General features: G+C 36.3%; 2 protein-coding genes across 2 annotated transcripts; both read left to right on the plus strand.

The window, feature by feature from the left end:
- Nucleotides 1–4,755: 4,755 nt before the first annotated feature.
- LOC120588199 (C-X-C motif chemokine 6-like) lies at nucleotides 4,756–6,923 on the plus strand. The gene is made up of 4 exons (XM_039845444.1): nucleotides 4,756–4,930; nucleotides 5,094–5,226; nucleotides 5,340–5,423; nucleotides 5,776–6,923. Exons 1-4 carry the CDS (start codon nucleotides 4,843–4,845, stop codon nucleotides 5,792–5,794), a joined length of 324 nt encoding a protein of 107 aa, XP_039701378.1. The 5' UTR covers nucleotides 4,756–4,842; the 3' UTR covers nucleotides 5,795–6,923.
- Nucleotides 6,924–10,713: 3,790 nt separating this feature from the next.
- Nucleotides 10,714–15,978, plus strand: LOC120588178 (platelet basic protein-like). Its single transcript, XM_039845392.1, has 4 exons — nucleotides 10,714–10,800; nucleotides 15,053–15,113; nucleotides 15,450–15,585; nucleotides 15,724–15,978. Exons 1-4 carry the CDS (start codon nucleotides 10,714–10,716, stop codon nucleotides 15,860–15,862), a joined length of 423 nt encoding a protein of 140 aa, XP_039701326.1. The 3' UTR covers nucleotides 15,863–15,978.
- The last annotated feature ends 1,587 nt before the right edge of the window (nucleotides 15,979–17,565 follow it).

The following is a 17,565-nucleotide window of genomic DNA, read 5'->3' on the forward strand; positions in this document are numbered from 1 at the left end:
TTTCTTTCTTTCTTTTTTCTTTCTTTCTTTCTTTCTTTCTTTCTTTCTTTCTGCTCTTTCTTCTTTCTCTTTCTTTCTTTCTTTCTCTCTTTCTCTCTTTCTCTCTTTCTCTCTTTCTCTCTTTCTCTCTTTCTCTCTTTCTTTCTCTCTTTCTCTCCCTCCCTCCCTATCTCTCTCTCTTTCTTCTTTCTCTTTCTTTCTTTCTTTCTTTCTTTCTTTCTTTCTTTCTTTCTTTCTTTCTTTCTTTCTTTTTTTTCTTAACCCAGACCAAATTTCCAAAGAAAGCAATGAACACTTCCTATTTCTGAGGAGGCTAAGGCCTTCAGAAACATTTCAAACTTTAATCTTCATTTTATTTTCTACATATCATCTCTTATTAACAAAAACTTTTGCAAGCTTTCACAGTTGAACAAGAGATAGCTATCTACCTCATTTATTCAGGAGGTGACAAGGAAAAGCCCACCTATGGTTAGGTTACTCGGAGCCTAGCTCAGTTTGGATTCAATCAAGGTTAATCCATTTACTTCTTTTTCAAACAAATTTATTCTATGTTGGGAAGAAAAAAAATTAGATAATGGACAAAAGAAGAGAATACGTTCAGTAAAGCTGGGGCAATTCTGAAGGAAAATTATTACCGAATGATGCTGCTTCTTCATTGGCCTGCCAAGCCCAATGTAGAAGGAGACAGACCGCACCGATATTACAAAATTAACCCAAGAGTAACTGGCTTTTTCCTTTTTTGTGTGTGTGCATACAAGCAAGTAAGTCAATCCCCTGCTTAAACTCTTACTGATTTATGAACTCTTATACTGACATTCTTCATGTGCTTAACCTGATAATGATATGTCTACATCTTTAATTACTATAATCATGTAGCATATCTTAAAGGTAATATGAAGAGCAGTGGATACAAAGGAAAGTAGAAACCTAGAAAAATATTTGAAAAGACCAAGGTCATATATTAACACATAATTAAAGGCTTCTCTGATTTATCGAAGGTGTCAATTTAGAATAATATTCTCGAACTATTAGCATTCAACACAGTATAACTTAATCATAATTTTCCCTGTCGTTTATCTTCACCAATCTCTAAGTCTCAGAAAATATGTAATTTGATTGATACTTCAGTCGTATAAGTCTCTCTTTTAATATCAAATGTCCTGCTGGTTTCTGAACATTTTTTTCAATAGTTCAGATTCTCAAGACTGAAAATATTATTTGAACTGGCCCTAAGAATAACCAAAAAACAATTTCCAATATAGGAGAAAGCCAATTTAAAAGAAAGGAATTTGGGACGTGTTCCATAGTGTAGCGGTTAGCTCGTCTGCTTTATACGCAGAAAGTCCTGGGTTTGAGCCCCAGTGGAGTCACGGTCCATGGTCTATGGCCATGCCACACTGAACAAGCCTGATGTCTGATTTCGGAAGCTTTAAGATCCATTTGTAATTTAAAGAACACTACAGAAGGAAAAGTTATCATTATCTGTCATCAAATGTTTATAGACTGTTTGAACTTGAAACTTTGAAGAGGTTACGCGAGAAATATGACATCCCCACTGACTTTAAACAGTTTATAGTTGACTTGAGGGAAACAAAAGCAAAATTAAATAATAATTAAACTCTGTTTCATGAGATAGTTATTACAAGTACATTCATGTCTGAAAATCCAAGGTAGAAGAAATACATTTCAATTGGCTTTGTCAGAATAAACCTTTCCAGAGAGGACGGTACTTTGCACTGGTCTTAAAGAGAGGAATTTAAAAAGCAGGTGACAATTTCAGGCTGGTTGACCTGGAAGTCTTTTGGATATTTGACATCATTGTGACCACAAAGGCCAGGAGTGGATAGACTAAGGATTTCAATAGCTTAAAATATGGTTGTTGGGCAATACAAGTAAAGCGGTTAACCAGATGCGAAGAGCCATGGGATGTTTGCCAGTGACTATGAAGAAAGTGGTTTGCAATCTGGAAACCATTAAAAATTTCTTGTGGCAGATTCTCTAGTGCTTGACTTCCAATCCTGGATTTTCTGCTTTTTAACTCTTTCTCTGGCCTTACTTTTCCTAGCTGAGGATAAGAGAACTTTTCTTACTTGCCTCAAAGAATCAGTATGAGGATCAAAAGAAAATGAGCATGAAAGTGTCGTGGAAGCTGCAAACCATTAAGAATGTTTTAATTTATGTTACATTCCTCTGTAGTATTATGACTAAAATTTGATGGCTTTTGACAAAGAGTAAACCTTTCCGCCTATCCAGACATCCATGTCATTTGTTGACTGTTTTATCATAGCTTGAAACAAAAATAACACCTTTTTTACTATCTGGACACAGTGCAGGTAAGGCAACTGGCTTCCCTTTAAATTGGTGATAAAGAATAATTACTTTTAAAGAGCTCTGCCTCCTATGGTACTTGGTGCTGTCATTCTCAACTGCAGGGAGTCTTGGACCATCCACAATCTTATTTGTCTTTGCACAAGGCCCATATCACAGATACCTAGACAGGAGCCAGACATGGGCCATGAGCCAGAATGATTTCAATGAACCCAGTTTAAGTTACACACTGCTTCCTGATCAGGTTGGGAAACCCAACAGCCCACTTCTAGTGGGGACTTTCTCTTATCTGCTTGCTAGCTGGAAAAATATTTTATTTATTTATTTTCTGTAAATAAGGCATGGTAAGTTAATTTAGAGTACAAATGAGGTGAAGCATGGACATCTACAAGGGAGACAAGAGGAATTGGAAATCACATTTCATGATCGTTCTCTGATCTTAACATTTAGTGCCCAAATTCATATTTTCACTTATATTTAAAATACTTTATTTGGAACTCACCTACACACATACACACACACACACACACACACACACACACATACACGCACACACTGAATCACGTATGTCATTAAATTTTTTTTCTCACAAAGCCATTTTATACTGTGGTTTGTTCCCATACTTAAATTGAATTTAATTGTCTAAGATTCTTAGTCACATTTTTGAAGTTTTGTCTTATGCACATTAGTGAGGTTTATCTTTTGTCTTTGGATACAGTCTAATCTCTAAAAAGTCAATATAATAAGCCTGAAGGTTGTTTGTCCAGATTACCACTCCCCAGAAGGATGAAGGATTACACGAGCTGAGTCAGGTATGATGCTGATGGTATCAGGAAACTGTGCAGAAGAGAGAACTTGCCATTTGGCTTCCCATAAGGTGAGGCCAAACCTCCCAGCTTTCCTTGACTAGAAAATTTCTTGTTTCCTTCCAGACTAAATGTTCTAAAGGTCCATGACATCTCCTCCTTGCTCACCAATGGAGGTGATGTCCTGGCAAAGGAGAAGAGTAGAGGAGTTAGTAAAATTCCCCAGAGTCACAGGGGACAAGGAAATGAATTTCGTTCCATGACTGATTTCCAGTTGCCATCATGTTTACTGATACAGCCTTTGCTAACCTACTGTTAGGACAAAGGTTTTGAGAACAATCCAGAAGAGTATCTAGTTAGCCTTTCATAAAAGAAAGCCAATGTACCGTTCCAATATAATATAGGCACACCATGAATTTAAGAATGTGAAAGACCTGACCACTAGAATCTCAATGTTCTAACTACTTCCACAGATCATGGAGAGAGAAGGGAGAGGGAGAAGAAGCTAGAAGCTATTCCATCCCTCAAATTGAGGGGGAAGCTTTGGACTAACTTCAGCCCACAGCAGGCCTGCTGAAATGGACTTGGTCACACCATTAATCATGAAATTGGATAGTTCCAGAAGTTTGTGTGAGCCATCCTTCCTTCCCATGAAATTGTTTGAATGAAGCCAGAGTGGTGCTGTCTTGCTGCTGAATTGATTCAAATTTCTAGACAAAACTTCCGGATGAGCCCCTCGGACCCATAAACCTCCTACAGCTTCTCCAAATTGGGTTAATGACATGTCCGCTTGAGGAGCCCTACCTAAAGCAGGCTGGGGCTCTCGCATTGCTTTAATCTGCGCTCATCCTGCCCTTAACTAAGATCGTACATACCTTTTCCAAGTCAATAGTGTACTGAACTGTGGAAAGCAAGGTATTGTCTTCCAGGGAGATTTGCTGGGTGATTTTTGAAGATGTTTATTAAACCACCTTGACACGCATATGCTTGCTAAACTACAAGTTAGGATTTCCAGTAAGCACACTTGATTTGGGAGCCTGTTCTTGCCACTGACTTCAAATGGGAGTACAGACATTTTCATCATATCATCTTGGCTTCAAAAGCTGGCTGAAGTCCAAAGAATAATAACCAAATTTGAGGAACCTAGAATGACCTGTCTGCAAGGAAGAGACGTAGGGCTTTCAGTTTAGTGCAGTTCCAATCACGGCTTACATTTCCTGAATAATAAGAATAAGAATAAAATTTAAGGTTAAGGATGTTCATAAGTTTATCTGAAGTCAAATCTCCCTCTACTTTGGTTCCAGTCTTCCTCTTTACATGGAGATGAGGAGCACCTCCCAGAAGGCTCTGTCCCCCAGGAGAAGCTGGCCTTCCTTAGCCCTGGTTAGCCCAGAAGATGAAATCTCTGTAGGATTGCCCCTCACCTCCAGCAGGAGCAGCAGCTAGATATCGCGTCTTCTGCAAATCTGGTGTAGGAAAGCTCCTCCTAGCCAACCTCCTCCCCAACTTCCACCGCCTTCCCATCCTCCACACCCCCACCCCCAGTTCAAGGAATTTCCCAAGCATCCCAAAGCTTGAATTTCCTGCCTGAGAGAAGGGGCAAGTATAGGTATAAAAGCTGAGGAGGGCTTGGGGAAAGCACAGTGCTGCAGAGCTTCAAATCCCCACGCCTCTTCTTTCTTCCTGAACCAGCGCCCTCTTCGCCGCTATGAGTCTCCTGCCCAGTCGCGCTGCCCGCTCGCTGTGCGCGCTGCTCGCACTGCTGCTACTGACGCCGCCGGGGCCGCTCGCCAGCGGTGAGAGCTCACAGCCCGCGGGACGCACGGGGCAGAGCAGCACGCCCCAGCCTCTGCAGCGACCGCCGCGTCCCGGGCTCGGGGAAGTGTCCCGGGCCAGGCTCACTGGAAAACAGTTCCCCCAGCGACGTGCCCTATAACGGTGTCTCTCTTTCTGTCACAGCTGGTCCTTCTGCGGTCGTGGTGAGAGAGCTGCGTTGCGTGTGTTTAACCATAAAACCCACGATCAATCCCAAAATGATCAGTAATCTGCAGGTGATCCCTGCAGGTCCGCAGTGTCCCAAAGCGGAACTAATGTAAGTCCTCGTGCGCTGTGGTATACTGTGACATTGGCGAGAGGGAAGTCCCCCCAGCCTGGGTCTTCAGCCCCTGCCGCTCATGGGCTCATCCTTTTTTTTTCTTTCTGCAGAGCCACCTTGAAGAACGGGAAGGACGTCTGTCTGGACCCAGAAGTTCCTTTGATTAAGAAAATCATCCAGAAACTTTTGGACAGGTACCCATCACTTTGATCGTGGTTTTATAATCTCTCGGAGTGTAGCCTTCTGAAGGTCCTTATTCTCTGCATCGGATTTGGCTACTACATCCCCAGCCCATTCTTAAAATAAAAAGGGTGTTCAGGAGGAAAGGAGAAAGTTGTTCTGGAACGTCCTGGGAAAACTCTTGTCACCAATCTTACACGTAATTGCCTAAGAGGTTACACGGAACTCATGACTAAGATGCATTTTTTGTTAGTATATAGTCCTTGAGTCAACCCTTTGCTTTTTATTGATCCTAAGATTCATGTTTTGAAAACAGATTGGCGTAGGCAGAAATTTGGATATCTGATATAATTCTTTTCTCAACAGAGGAAACAAGAAAAATTAAGAGAAAGGGCCATGCGTTGGAAAAACTGCTCACTTCTTCAGCAGAACAGTTTCCCAGAGATCTCTGGACCCAAAGAAGATAAAAAGGAAGGGCTGATTTTCTCCAGTGAGTTAGGTTTCTTCATGAATTCCCCGCTTTGAGAGAAGGATAGGAGGAGGGACTATGTTGGTCCCTGAAGCTTTCTGGTCAGCTTATGAAGAATTTTACATAGTATTTCCTGCTATTTAATTGCTGTTATTTTATCTGCTATGCTATTAAAATCTTTGACAATTGACTAGTGAGCCAAGAATCACTGGTTGTTAATTTTTCAAGGTAGCTAGTGTATTTCTAAGATATATTCCCTAGAGTGTTACTGAAAAAGCTGTGCATTTAATATATGAATGTTATTTCGTTAGAATGTTATCTAAGAAGTTAAACTGTTACCCTTACTTTTCTCATGAAATCAGAATTATTTTAGTATTGTTTCTTGGGGAATACATTGGAGAATTTCCTTACTCTTTACCCTGGGATTGTATTTAAGTTATATTGCGTTAGAAAGCTGGGTGCATCATACATTTACCTGTATAGAATATATTTCCTTATTTAGAATTTCTAAATGTTTAAGTTCTATAAGGAGCAATATATTCTTTTCCTATAACTTTAGACATTTGATGTCTTCTTAGTATGGCATAATGTCATGACTTACGCATTAAACTTTGATTTTATATTGTATTTATTAACTATTTTATTAGGAGTACTGTAATTTTAATCACTAAATATATGTTTTCGCTAGATGAAGCAGCTAAAAAATAAGTAAATTCCTTATGGCTAGTTTTTATAGAAATGCATTCCTTTAGCTTTTTTTTTTAAAGAATAAAGCAACCTAACAATGATTTGTACTCAAAATTTTGAAAATATATTTGAGTTATTTGAATATAAACACATCATTTAGTTTACAAAAAAGTAAACAGCAATGCTAAGATATGTAGATGCTTATACTGGATCTTTTTAAGGTTCTGACCATTTTGTTATAAAGAATTATGTATGCATCACATTTATTTTGTTATAATTTCATGTTTTAATTGTGTGTCTCATTGGTTTATAGCACTTCTTTTATTCTTTGGAAAAAATAAAATATTTATAAAATTTAGTCATGTTGTTTTTTCCTTCTTACACTGATACAAAATTATATTTTTCTTTCATCCTACCTCATTTTGAAAATTAGCTGTGCTTTTTTCTGGCTAGTAGAGAGGACTCTCATTTCCCAATGACATTGCATTAGTTCAGCTTTTTTCCAAGCTCAGGCTCCTTCCAGTTGCTCCTTCATAGCACCAAGAGCCTCTGGGTTCTTTAGAAAACACAAATAAGTAAGACTTTCTCACCTTAAATCCTTAACTGGCTCCCTATTTCCTAGATCTGAAATAAAAGTGGGAGAGCACCAAAAATTAGGTTCAGTCTCATTTGACTCTTTCTTCCTTCGACTTCGCTTTTCTACTCCATCTTTGCAGTCAAGTGTTTAGTTCCTTCCTGGGTCCCTGCTTTTGCATTTGCTAGGGTTTCTACTTGGAAGGGGCTTTCCTCTTCTACCTCTAGGAGGAAGCTTATTCATCTTTCTGAACTCAGCTCAAACATTACTTCCTTTACAAAGTTTCCTTGACACTCCCAGCAGAATTCATGTTTTCCATTTGGATGTTCCCATAGCATCTTCTAGATACTTGAATTTATTTGAATGGCAAATATGGCATTGCTTTCATTTGTTTAGAGGTTTCCTTACCTTACTCTGCTAAGAGCTCTCCCAGAGCATCAATCATATTTCCTCTCCCTCTGCACCACCCCCCCCCCATTAATGACATAGATTAACTTAAGAAATTAAGTTATCTTGAACCTCAGGGTGTCAGATAGTGTCTTATAATCAATAACTTGCCTCATGGTAGGTGTCAAATAAGTTGTAATTCCTTTACCCTCTTTTCTCCTTGTCTATGAGTAATCCAAGAAGAGCTTTGGTATATGCAGTCCCCTCAACCTGTAACACCTACCCCTAATTTTCACATGGCTAACTCCCATCCTTCCTTTGGGTCGGTTTACCTGTCTCTTAGGGCCTCTGTGACCCTTTCTCCCACCCCTTTTATATTCTTTCATAGAACTTAGTTTTTTTTCCTTGATAACATTTTGTCATTGACATGACTATAGAGTCTATAGAGACTACGACATGTGGTCATATACTTAGTGTCTGTTCCAATCGCACTGAAAGCTTCATCAGAACAAGGATAATGTTCATCATGTTCATCTCAGTTCTTAGGACAGTGCCTAGCACATAGCGAGTGCTTAAACAGATGAACGATTTAGGTTAAACAAGTCCCACTGTCTCTCTAGTATTAGAATAGTAATTTCATGTAAATAGTTTATTCTTAGGAAAAGCAAGAAAATGAAAGGAGACTAATCCAATTAATCTACATACGCACACACTCCAATTGGATTACTATATTATATATGCTCATATTGGCATGTATTGTATATACTAGTATATGCTATTCTACATCTTTTCATCTCTTTCCTTACATATGAATACCAATTAGGTTAATATATTTTCTATTATATATTAGTATATCTATATAACAGAGAGGTGGAGAGAGAGAGATAAAGAGAGTAAGATACAAAAATAGGGAAAAACCAAGAATAGATTGAAAGAGATGGGTTTGCTGACAATTTTATCAGCAGTATAGAAAAGCATAAAATACATCAAATTTAAAATATATATATCAACTTCTGAGGTCTCTTTTTGCTCCTTCAAATAGTAATTTTCTTTTTCTTAGATGTTTTATATGAAATATATTTTGTGAAAAAATAAACATTATTGGTTTATTTTTTATTATTATTTGAGAATTTTATTTTTCTCTAAAGCAATATTTATAAAGTTTAGTTTGTCATAAACCTTAGAATAAGACCTATTTGTATTATCCTTGCAATTTTATATGTCATGCTCATGCTATAATTGGCCATTCTATAAAGAAAATAGATTACAGAGTATTATCAAAGCATGATCTATACAAAATCCTCAATGACAGCTAGTATTTACCAATCCTTGACCCCACCACTAGCAAACTCAAAGACTAACATATCTGGGCAAAATTAACTTAATGTATGTCATCTAGGGGTATGTCTTATATTTTCCTCACACAAACTCCTAAATACTATTTCCACTCTTCTGTCCACTTAAAACTTTCTCATATATGAAATCCTTGAGAAATGAATGAAGTGTCAGCTAAAATCTACTCTATGTTACTGTCCCATCCAGACAATTTTCAAAGTGTAATTAATACCTTTCATTTTACTAGACTTTCCTGTTTGCCTCTGGGTGTGACATATTCACATAATCCTTCAATTCCTGAAGGTATGACGAGATCTATGATAAAATATGACTAGTGGCCTTGTTTTTCTATCATAGTTTTAATTCTTGCACTAGGAAAATAATTGCTGTTGGTAACTCATATTGTACATAACTTCAAAAATCTTTCCTGGACATTACAAATTGAGAAATTTACTAGACAAAGGAGCACTTGGGGATTTTGATTTACCTCCCTAACTAAGTCCTGGAAGATGAGGAAAGTGCACATGATTCTGATGTTGGCTGACAGTCATAGGCTTTTAGTCAGCAAAATTAATATTACATAGTAATAACATAGAAAGACCTAGAGTTTAGGTGTAAATGTTTGTTTCTTAAAGTGTAGTCTTGTTTCTTAAATATTGAGAAATTGCAGAATTATCCTCATCGCTGAAAAATCCACTTTCTTAATGGATGTGTTTCCACTGCCACACAAGCATGGAATGATTGTTTCTGACCCACCTCTAGGACTGGACAAAAAGAAAAATAGTTGATTCATTTCCAGCAAGAGAGGCCAGTGATGCTTTTTTATAGTTTGTGATGCAATACAAAGTCAAAGCAATTGTGTTTCAAATCTGGTTTTGGGTATTTTTATCTATGAGACCTTGGCAATTTATTTAACATCTCCATCCCTCGGTTTTTTCATCTGTAAAATCAGTACAATAATATGTCTCGGGTACTTAGAGTTATCCTAGAACAAAGTAGATGTTTGATAAATATTTGCTTTTTCATCAAGGCTCCTAATTCAAACTTGCCTTTATAAATGAGAAGACTGAGAGCTCAATAATTTAAGTATAGTTTTTTTCAGATTTATCCATATTTTTTCTACCTTTGCATGAATGATTCATTTTTAGTGCTTATAAGAATTTTTTTTCACCTGTCTTTTTCAGAAAATTTTTGGAAACAATATATTCATATTTTCTTTATATTTTTTGTCAATTATGTGGTAATAGTATCAAAATGTATGATGTAGTTCCTTTTTATAAATATTTATCCATCGCAATACCAATATATTTGATATCATTTATTGATAATACTGTTACATACTGGACCCTGTGAAGAATACTTATGATATAGAGACTACAAAGATGAGAAGCTTTTAGCCTAAGTTAAAGTCTTTTGATAGCAAATATACTCAGTTTTTTTCTGACAAACTTTTCTGGAAAACTGGATGAAAAGGGACTAGAGTTTTTAAAAGAGGGAGAAAGAGAGGGAGTGTCTTAGGTGGGGGTCCCTAGAATTAAACTCTGAGTTTGTGTTTAAGCGGTTTATTGAAGAGTGACCTAAAATGTAACATCTTTCAGGAAGTAAGGAAGTAGCATTAGGCAGAGGAAGAGTTAGTGTTAGGACAAAAGATTTAGATGCTCTTAGGAGTAGCTCTGGAGCTGGGATGGCTTTTCAGTTATTCTGAACTATGTTAAGGGAGGCAGATCTCTGTATCCTCCCATTGACTCCTGGACAGTGACATAGCTTTAGGTAAGACAGTTTCCTTAGGCCATGAGCTATGCCTCAGTTATGAGCTATCTATGGCCATCACTTCCAGCAGCTGAAGAAAGTCATGGTGCTGAAAGGGCATCTAGATGACGTATCATGGTTTCAGGAACAGGGGAGAGGAGGAAAGAGGAAGAGACGAAACGGGGAGGAGGTAAAAGAGGAACAAAGGGAAGAGGACAGGCAGGAAGAGAGGGGGTGAAGTGAGGGGAAGGGAGAAGAATGGAAGGCTCCTTTTTCTTCTTTTTTTTCCTTTCTTCCTTCTTCTTCCCTACTCTCCCCTCTCCTCCTCCCTCCTTTCCTCCTCTCTTCCTTCCATTCATTCTTCATTTATTTCTGAGAAATAAAATGATACTACTTGAAAAAGGGAAAGAAGCAGAGGAACCAAAGTATCCCAGCAAAAATTTAGCCAGCAACAAGCATCAACCACCTCCCATGTGAATGAGGTCATTTGGGATTCTTCAGCCATTCCAGTGGCCTTTTGACTATACCCTCTACATGAGCTCAGGCAGGATAATAGCAGAAGAACTTCTCATTAGCATGTGGGATATCACAAATAATAAACTGTTGTAAGCCACTAAGTTTGGTGTTGGCTTGTTACAAAGCAAAAAAAAAAAGCCAAAAGGGGATCCTTATGCATTTGATGTTCAACAAATGATATTAACATAAAATGAAATAAAAAAATTCTCAAGCCTGCAAAATAGTGCAGTGATCCTATTTAATAGCACCCAGGAAGATATTTCCTCCCCAACTCCTTTACCTTCCCCACTCTCCCAACACCTCCACCCCATGCTTCACCTCAGTACAACATACAGTAATTAAGGCCTGGATCATTCTTGTCAATTCAGAGTTATACAGAAGACCACTTGATTTCAACACTTATAAGGAACTTTTTGTTGGTTTATATTTCAATCTATTGATTAAAGAGCTTTAACAAACTGACTCACATTTTTTCCCCGCCCTGGGATCTTCTTTATCAGTTACTTTTATGACTAATTCTCAAACGATAGCTTATTTCCTTCACACTTGGGAGTTCAAAATATTCTATGTCTAGCAGACAATATATGTCTTACTTTTAATGGGAAATGGTCTTCCAATGTCTCTAGATATTTTCTTTTTAAAACAGCTAACAGATAAGTTCTGTTTTAAGTTTTAGAAAACTTACTACTTTCCTGAATGACTCTGCTATTTATACGATGACTTAAAGGGAAAAGAGATAAAGTAACTTGCCACTAAAAAAAAAAAAAAAAAAACAGAAAGAAAGAAAAGAAAACCACCAGGGAGACAATGTAATATTCATTAAAAGGCTGTCAAGTTATTTTTAAACCCAAGAAGCTCTGACACTAATTTTCTAGCGTTCACTTAAGTTATAATTTTGTAAAAACTATTTTTTTATTTAATAATTGATTTTAAAATTTGTTACTAATTTCTGTTCAGTCAGTTTATTGGTGTTTATACTGTACTTCTCTTTATAGAAATCAAAGAAAATTATGTAAATGCGAGTAATAGCATTTAGCAGTATTAGTAGCAATAGTAACAGCAGTAATAGCAGTAAATTAGTACTTATATCTCATTGCTCTGTGCAAATATTTGAGCTTTCTCTTTTTAAAAAGAAGTAATTAAATAACTAAGTCACATAACAAAGAAAATTTTGTAATGCCTGGAACATAGGAAATACTTAATCAAAATTTACTAAATAAATGAAAACACAAAAACTATCTACCTCAAATGCTGACTAATAGGCTTATAAAATTTTAGTGACTCAAGAAATTTCTTAATACTGTCTCATAAACCTTGCTGACAATGTATCTTTTGTGACAAAATACATTTGTTGACTAAGACATCCTGAGCTACATGCCTGCTTCTTTCCTGGTACCAACTAACCTGATGATCCTGTGCTACATGCTTACCTTTTTCCCAGTACTGACTAGCTCAAATAGTGTCACTAGTTCAGAAGACTTTCCATACAGTTTCCCCAAAAGGATTAGGAATTTTGAGTAATCTTACTAAATGAATCAGGAACCAAAGTTGGATTGTGTTTATGTCCAGTGAAGCCAATAAATATTATAAACCATATGTGTTGGGAGTTATGATAAACAGAAAAAGAAATATCCTAGGAGTAATGCTAAAAACCTTTATATCTTGCTCTGGAAATGGTTTTGAGCTTATATTTGAATAAAAAAATCTGATTTGCAAATTTACAATATTTCAAATACAATGATGGGAAAAGGCTATAAAGTCATCACTGGGGAAGAACTGGAAAAGAGTTTTCTCTCCTTATTCTGTTTCATTTTGAGATTCTCCGAAATTCACTCCAGATCTCAACTCTTAGAAGGATACTAATTTTCAACTTAAGCTTTTCCTCAAGCTTGTTTCTTAGACTATAAATTTTCAGTTTGGGAGAGGTGGAAACTCATTGAAATTTAGTATATTCTGCACCTAAACTGTAAGCTATAAAAAGAAAATAAATAGAATGGAGAAAATAAAGAATACATTGTAAAACAGGAACTGAGAACTTGAGTAGATATACTCGGTAACTGATAAACAACAGGAAAAATTGACTTAAAAGTTAAAAGAAAAAGTTTGGAAAAATTTACTGTAATCATTTTTTAATAAAAAGTAATTTTATACACTTAATAGTTTGAGAGTTTCTTCTAGAATTTTAAAGGTATAAAAAATAAGCAAAAAACAGGAAAATGGGAAATTTAAATATTGCATATGATTTGCATATAGTTGTAGGTAGAAGACAACATGTAGTCAGGACCTCATCCTTTATGCTCAGCCTTCCAAATAACCTTTTTATACCATAGGTACTTTTAGCCACGTGCAATTTTGTTTGAGAATTGTGGCTGATTAGAAAGGAAAGAGAAACTTTCCCTCATGTAATTCATATTTATTGATTTATTCACTAGCACCGTTTAGGACCCACTGAATATTGCATTATCCTATGTACAGGATACACGAGGCATTAAAAAATCCTCAGACATGCCTCTGCCTTCAAAAGTGTACAGTCCAGTTGAGGAAGCAAGTCTTATAGATGGGACAGTGACCCAGATAATAACACATACAAGCCAGCACGTGTAGTTCCATCTCTGTATCACTGCATGGCTTTGTCTATGTCAAGTGGAGTTTGAGATCAAGACCCTTAATTAGGGTCTGAGAATTACGAAATAAAGATCTTATTACAATTTGTAAAATGCTAAAGGTTAGACTACAATTGCTCATGCCACAGAATGTCATACGGCTATTAAAAAGAATGGGGTAAAACTACCCTGAGGTAACATGAAAGGATGTTGAAGACATTTTTGAAGGGCAAAAGCTGTATAGTGATCCAATTTATATAAAAAAGATCTATGTCTATCTCTACGCATATATATGTGGAACTCCCTGTATTATGTGTGTGTCTCTATGTATATGTATATATGTGCATATAAATGCAGATGGAATAGAAACTACTGCCAAATTGTTACTGATGGTTACTACTAGAGAACAAGAATGTGGAGTAATAATGAAGAGGAACTTGTGTCTTTTATTCCACATACATTTACAGTGTACGAATCTTTGACAGTAAATTATATCATATATTTTTCTGTTAGATTAAAAATAAAAAAATATTGGGTCTTGCTTTTCAGGGTATTTTTAGATGGTAGAAACAAGTGGTTTATTTTATAATACAAAGGAGGATGAGTTGGCTTCTAGTTTCTGGATAAAATTACAGAAGATAATACATTTGGAAGACAGAACAAAGCCCAAATGAGGCTTTGATGGTAATGGGCTAATATTTTATCCACATACTCCAAATGCATCCCAACATTTGTCAACAACTGGGATAGGAAAGTTTGCTTCCCTGGGTAACTTGAAAGAGTAGAGAACTCTTTTTTCGAAGAGTCACATATTTATTCTATGAGTATCTATTAGTATCTATTAGGCCCATAAATAGCATTATAAGAAAGGCATGGCATTTTATATCATTATACAAAAAAAAAAAAAGCCATATTTCAGCCTAGCTCTTAAAAATGGAGTGTTAAATATGTGTAAGGCAGATAGGTGTTGAGAAAGAGAGAGTGGGAATGTGAAGTAATATATAAAATAAAATCTAGCAAGAACTTTAACTTGCCTGGTGATTATCTGGGCTGTGTACAACTTGACCACCCTTCTACATAGGTAACCACAAACCCTCATCCCCCACCCCTCCAACCTTTTTTCTCCTTACTGGCCTTGAGGGGGGTGCATATAAAAGACTTCAAGAAAGCATGAAAAGTCACTTAACTGGAGAATCTTGGCAGTAATTCACCCTCACTCCAAGGTCTCCTGGCTCTGGGAACAACTCCACCTCAGTTCTTGCCACCATAAGCCTCAGGTCCGATGTTACCTCCTCCCGTGCAAGCTCACTTCATGTCTTACAGGTGCTGCTGCTGCTGCTGTCACTACTCCTGGCTATGATGGTGCCCCCCACCATCGGAAAAAGTAAGAGAAACTTAGGGAAAGCTAAAGATGCGGTCCCTGTTTCCCTGTAGCTGTGGCTGATTCTGCTGCAGCTGTGTCTGAGGAAAAGGCAGTCGTGGTGCTCCTGGGGCTAGAGAAGGCCATTATATTAATAGTCCTAACTGGAGGAGCTATGCTAGTGGGTGCTTAACGTGTGCCAGGCATTTGGCTGAGATACTTTAATAAAGGTTTCAGACCATATTCACAATGGCCTTGTGAGAGAGCTACAATTCACAAAGAAGGGGACTGAGGAAACAAGTCAATAGATAAGATCTTTAAGATATTCATGACCACTAATCAAGACTGTTTCTATCCTAGCTAAAAGTGTGGACTACAAGTGGTATACTGAACTTCTCTGCACGTGTGTAAAGACCATCTCTGGCATTCATCCCAGTAACATCCAAAATTTGAAGGTGATCAGTCCAGGACGTCATTGCCCCAAAGTCAAAGTGATGTAAGTCCCTGCTACTGTATTATTAACTCATTAGGGAAGCCCTCTGCCTTTATTCCCACCAACACTATTTTTCCAGCCCCATGGATCCCCTCTAATAATCATGCCAAGACGCATGGATAATTCTATTCTCTCTTGCAGAGCCAACCTGAAGAATGGGAAGGAACTCTGCTTGGACCCAGATGCTCCCAAAATCAAGAAAATAATCCAGAAAATTATGGAAAGTGATGAGTCTGCTGCTTTACCTGTACATTTTCTGCCAAACTTTTTTATCTCCTAGGAAGAGTAAGACTTTGAAGCCTTGACTTTCTGGAGTTTTTATTTATCTAGGATACTCATTCATACTGTATTAAACTTGGGTATGTTTTTCATTCTATCTCAAAAAGTCACATTCATTCTGAGAAGGCTGGTTAATAGATGACAAAGAGAAGATGAAAGTAGCAAGTCTAATTTAAAAATGTTATATATAGTTTACACTCTAACTCTATGCTAAATGTAGTACTGTGCTTTGCATTTCTTTATTTAAAAATTTATTTCCAAATACATTTGTGTTAACTTATCTTGCTTTACTTTACTGTCAAACTAGATATGTCCATAATGGTAAATAGATTCTATAATGGTCAATGATATTAAGAATCACATAGCCCAGCATGGAGCACTTGCTCAATAAACATTTCTTAACATGTTTAGGGACTTAATAGAGTCTTTCACTGTCTTAGTCCTAAAATGTCTTGTTTTGAAGCATTCTCTAAAAGATTTTTCTAATGTTTATTTTGGCCTTCAAACCCTAAAATTAATAAAGTTGTAGAATATGAGTCTTGTAGCAGTGGTTATTTACTTTAAAGTGAATATATTTAATACTAGTAGAGCAAAAATTACTTGATAAAAACATTAATGTACTCTATAAAAAACTCCAGTATTTCTAATGATAATAATAACAATGATAATAATAATAATAATAATACAGGTTCTACTTGGCACTAAATGTTTTACTCTGGTATGTTTGTACATATTTGCATTTACTTAATATTTGTATGGTTACAATTCTAGTATTAGAATCAGCCCTGCAAATAAGTACAATAGAGAATTACTTTACCAGACTATTAATTATTATTTTATAATCAACAGAACTTTCATTTATTTCTTAATCCCTTAAATTTATTCCCATACTGTTCTTACAAGAGTATTAATGTAAAATCAAAATTCGTTATGGCTTTTTGTCATATATTATTAATTTTAACAGAATTGTTGGAAAGGAAAGCCTTAATTATCTTTTAATTCTTTTTCACACTTTGGTATTCACAACAGGCCAACAGAAGTCACTAGTTGCTGATCTGTATCATTTTTAAGATACTATAATAATAGATAAATTTTATTAATAACTTTTAATATGTCAGGTATTTTAAGTGTTTTGCATACATGAATTAAACAATTCTTACAAGATAGTTATAATGTGCTTAAGAGCACATCCTCTGGAGAGAGAATAACTAGTTTACTCAAGTCCACCACTTGGTAACTCTGTAACTTTGGGCAGTTTGCATAATCTCTCTGTACTGCAGTTTCTTCATCTCTAAAATGGGATAATAATATTGCTTACCTCATAGAGTTGGTGTGAAAATTAAAAGAGTTAATAAATTCAAAGTGCTGAAAATAACGCATGTCACAAAATAATATATATAAATGTTAGTGACTATTTGTTATTATTACGATTAGCACCTCTAATATTACAGAGAAGAAAACTGAAGTTCAGAGAGATTAAGAAATTTGCCCTAAGATTAGATAACTCAATAGGTGACAAGAGCAAAAATTTGAAACTGTGCTCTTAACCACCACACTACACAACAATCACACCACACCACACCACACCACACACCACACCACCACCACACCACATCACACCACTTTCCTTGATTCTTCTTTCACTTATGACCAGATTACACTATGTATCACATAATGTTATTGACACATAAAATGGGACTTGAT

Source organism: Pteropus medius, unplaced genomic scaffold (assembly GCF_902729225.1).
Source record: "Pteropus medius unplaced genomic scaffold, Ma_sr-lr_union100, whole genome shotgun sequence".
Classification (NCBI taxonomy): domain Eukaryota; kingdom Metazoa; phylum Chordata; class Mammalia; order Chiroptera; family Pteropodidae; genus Pteropus; species Pteropus medius.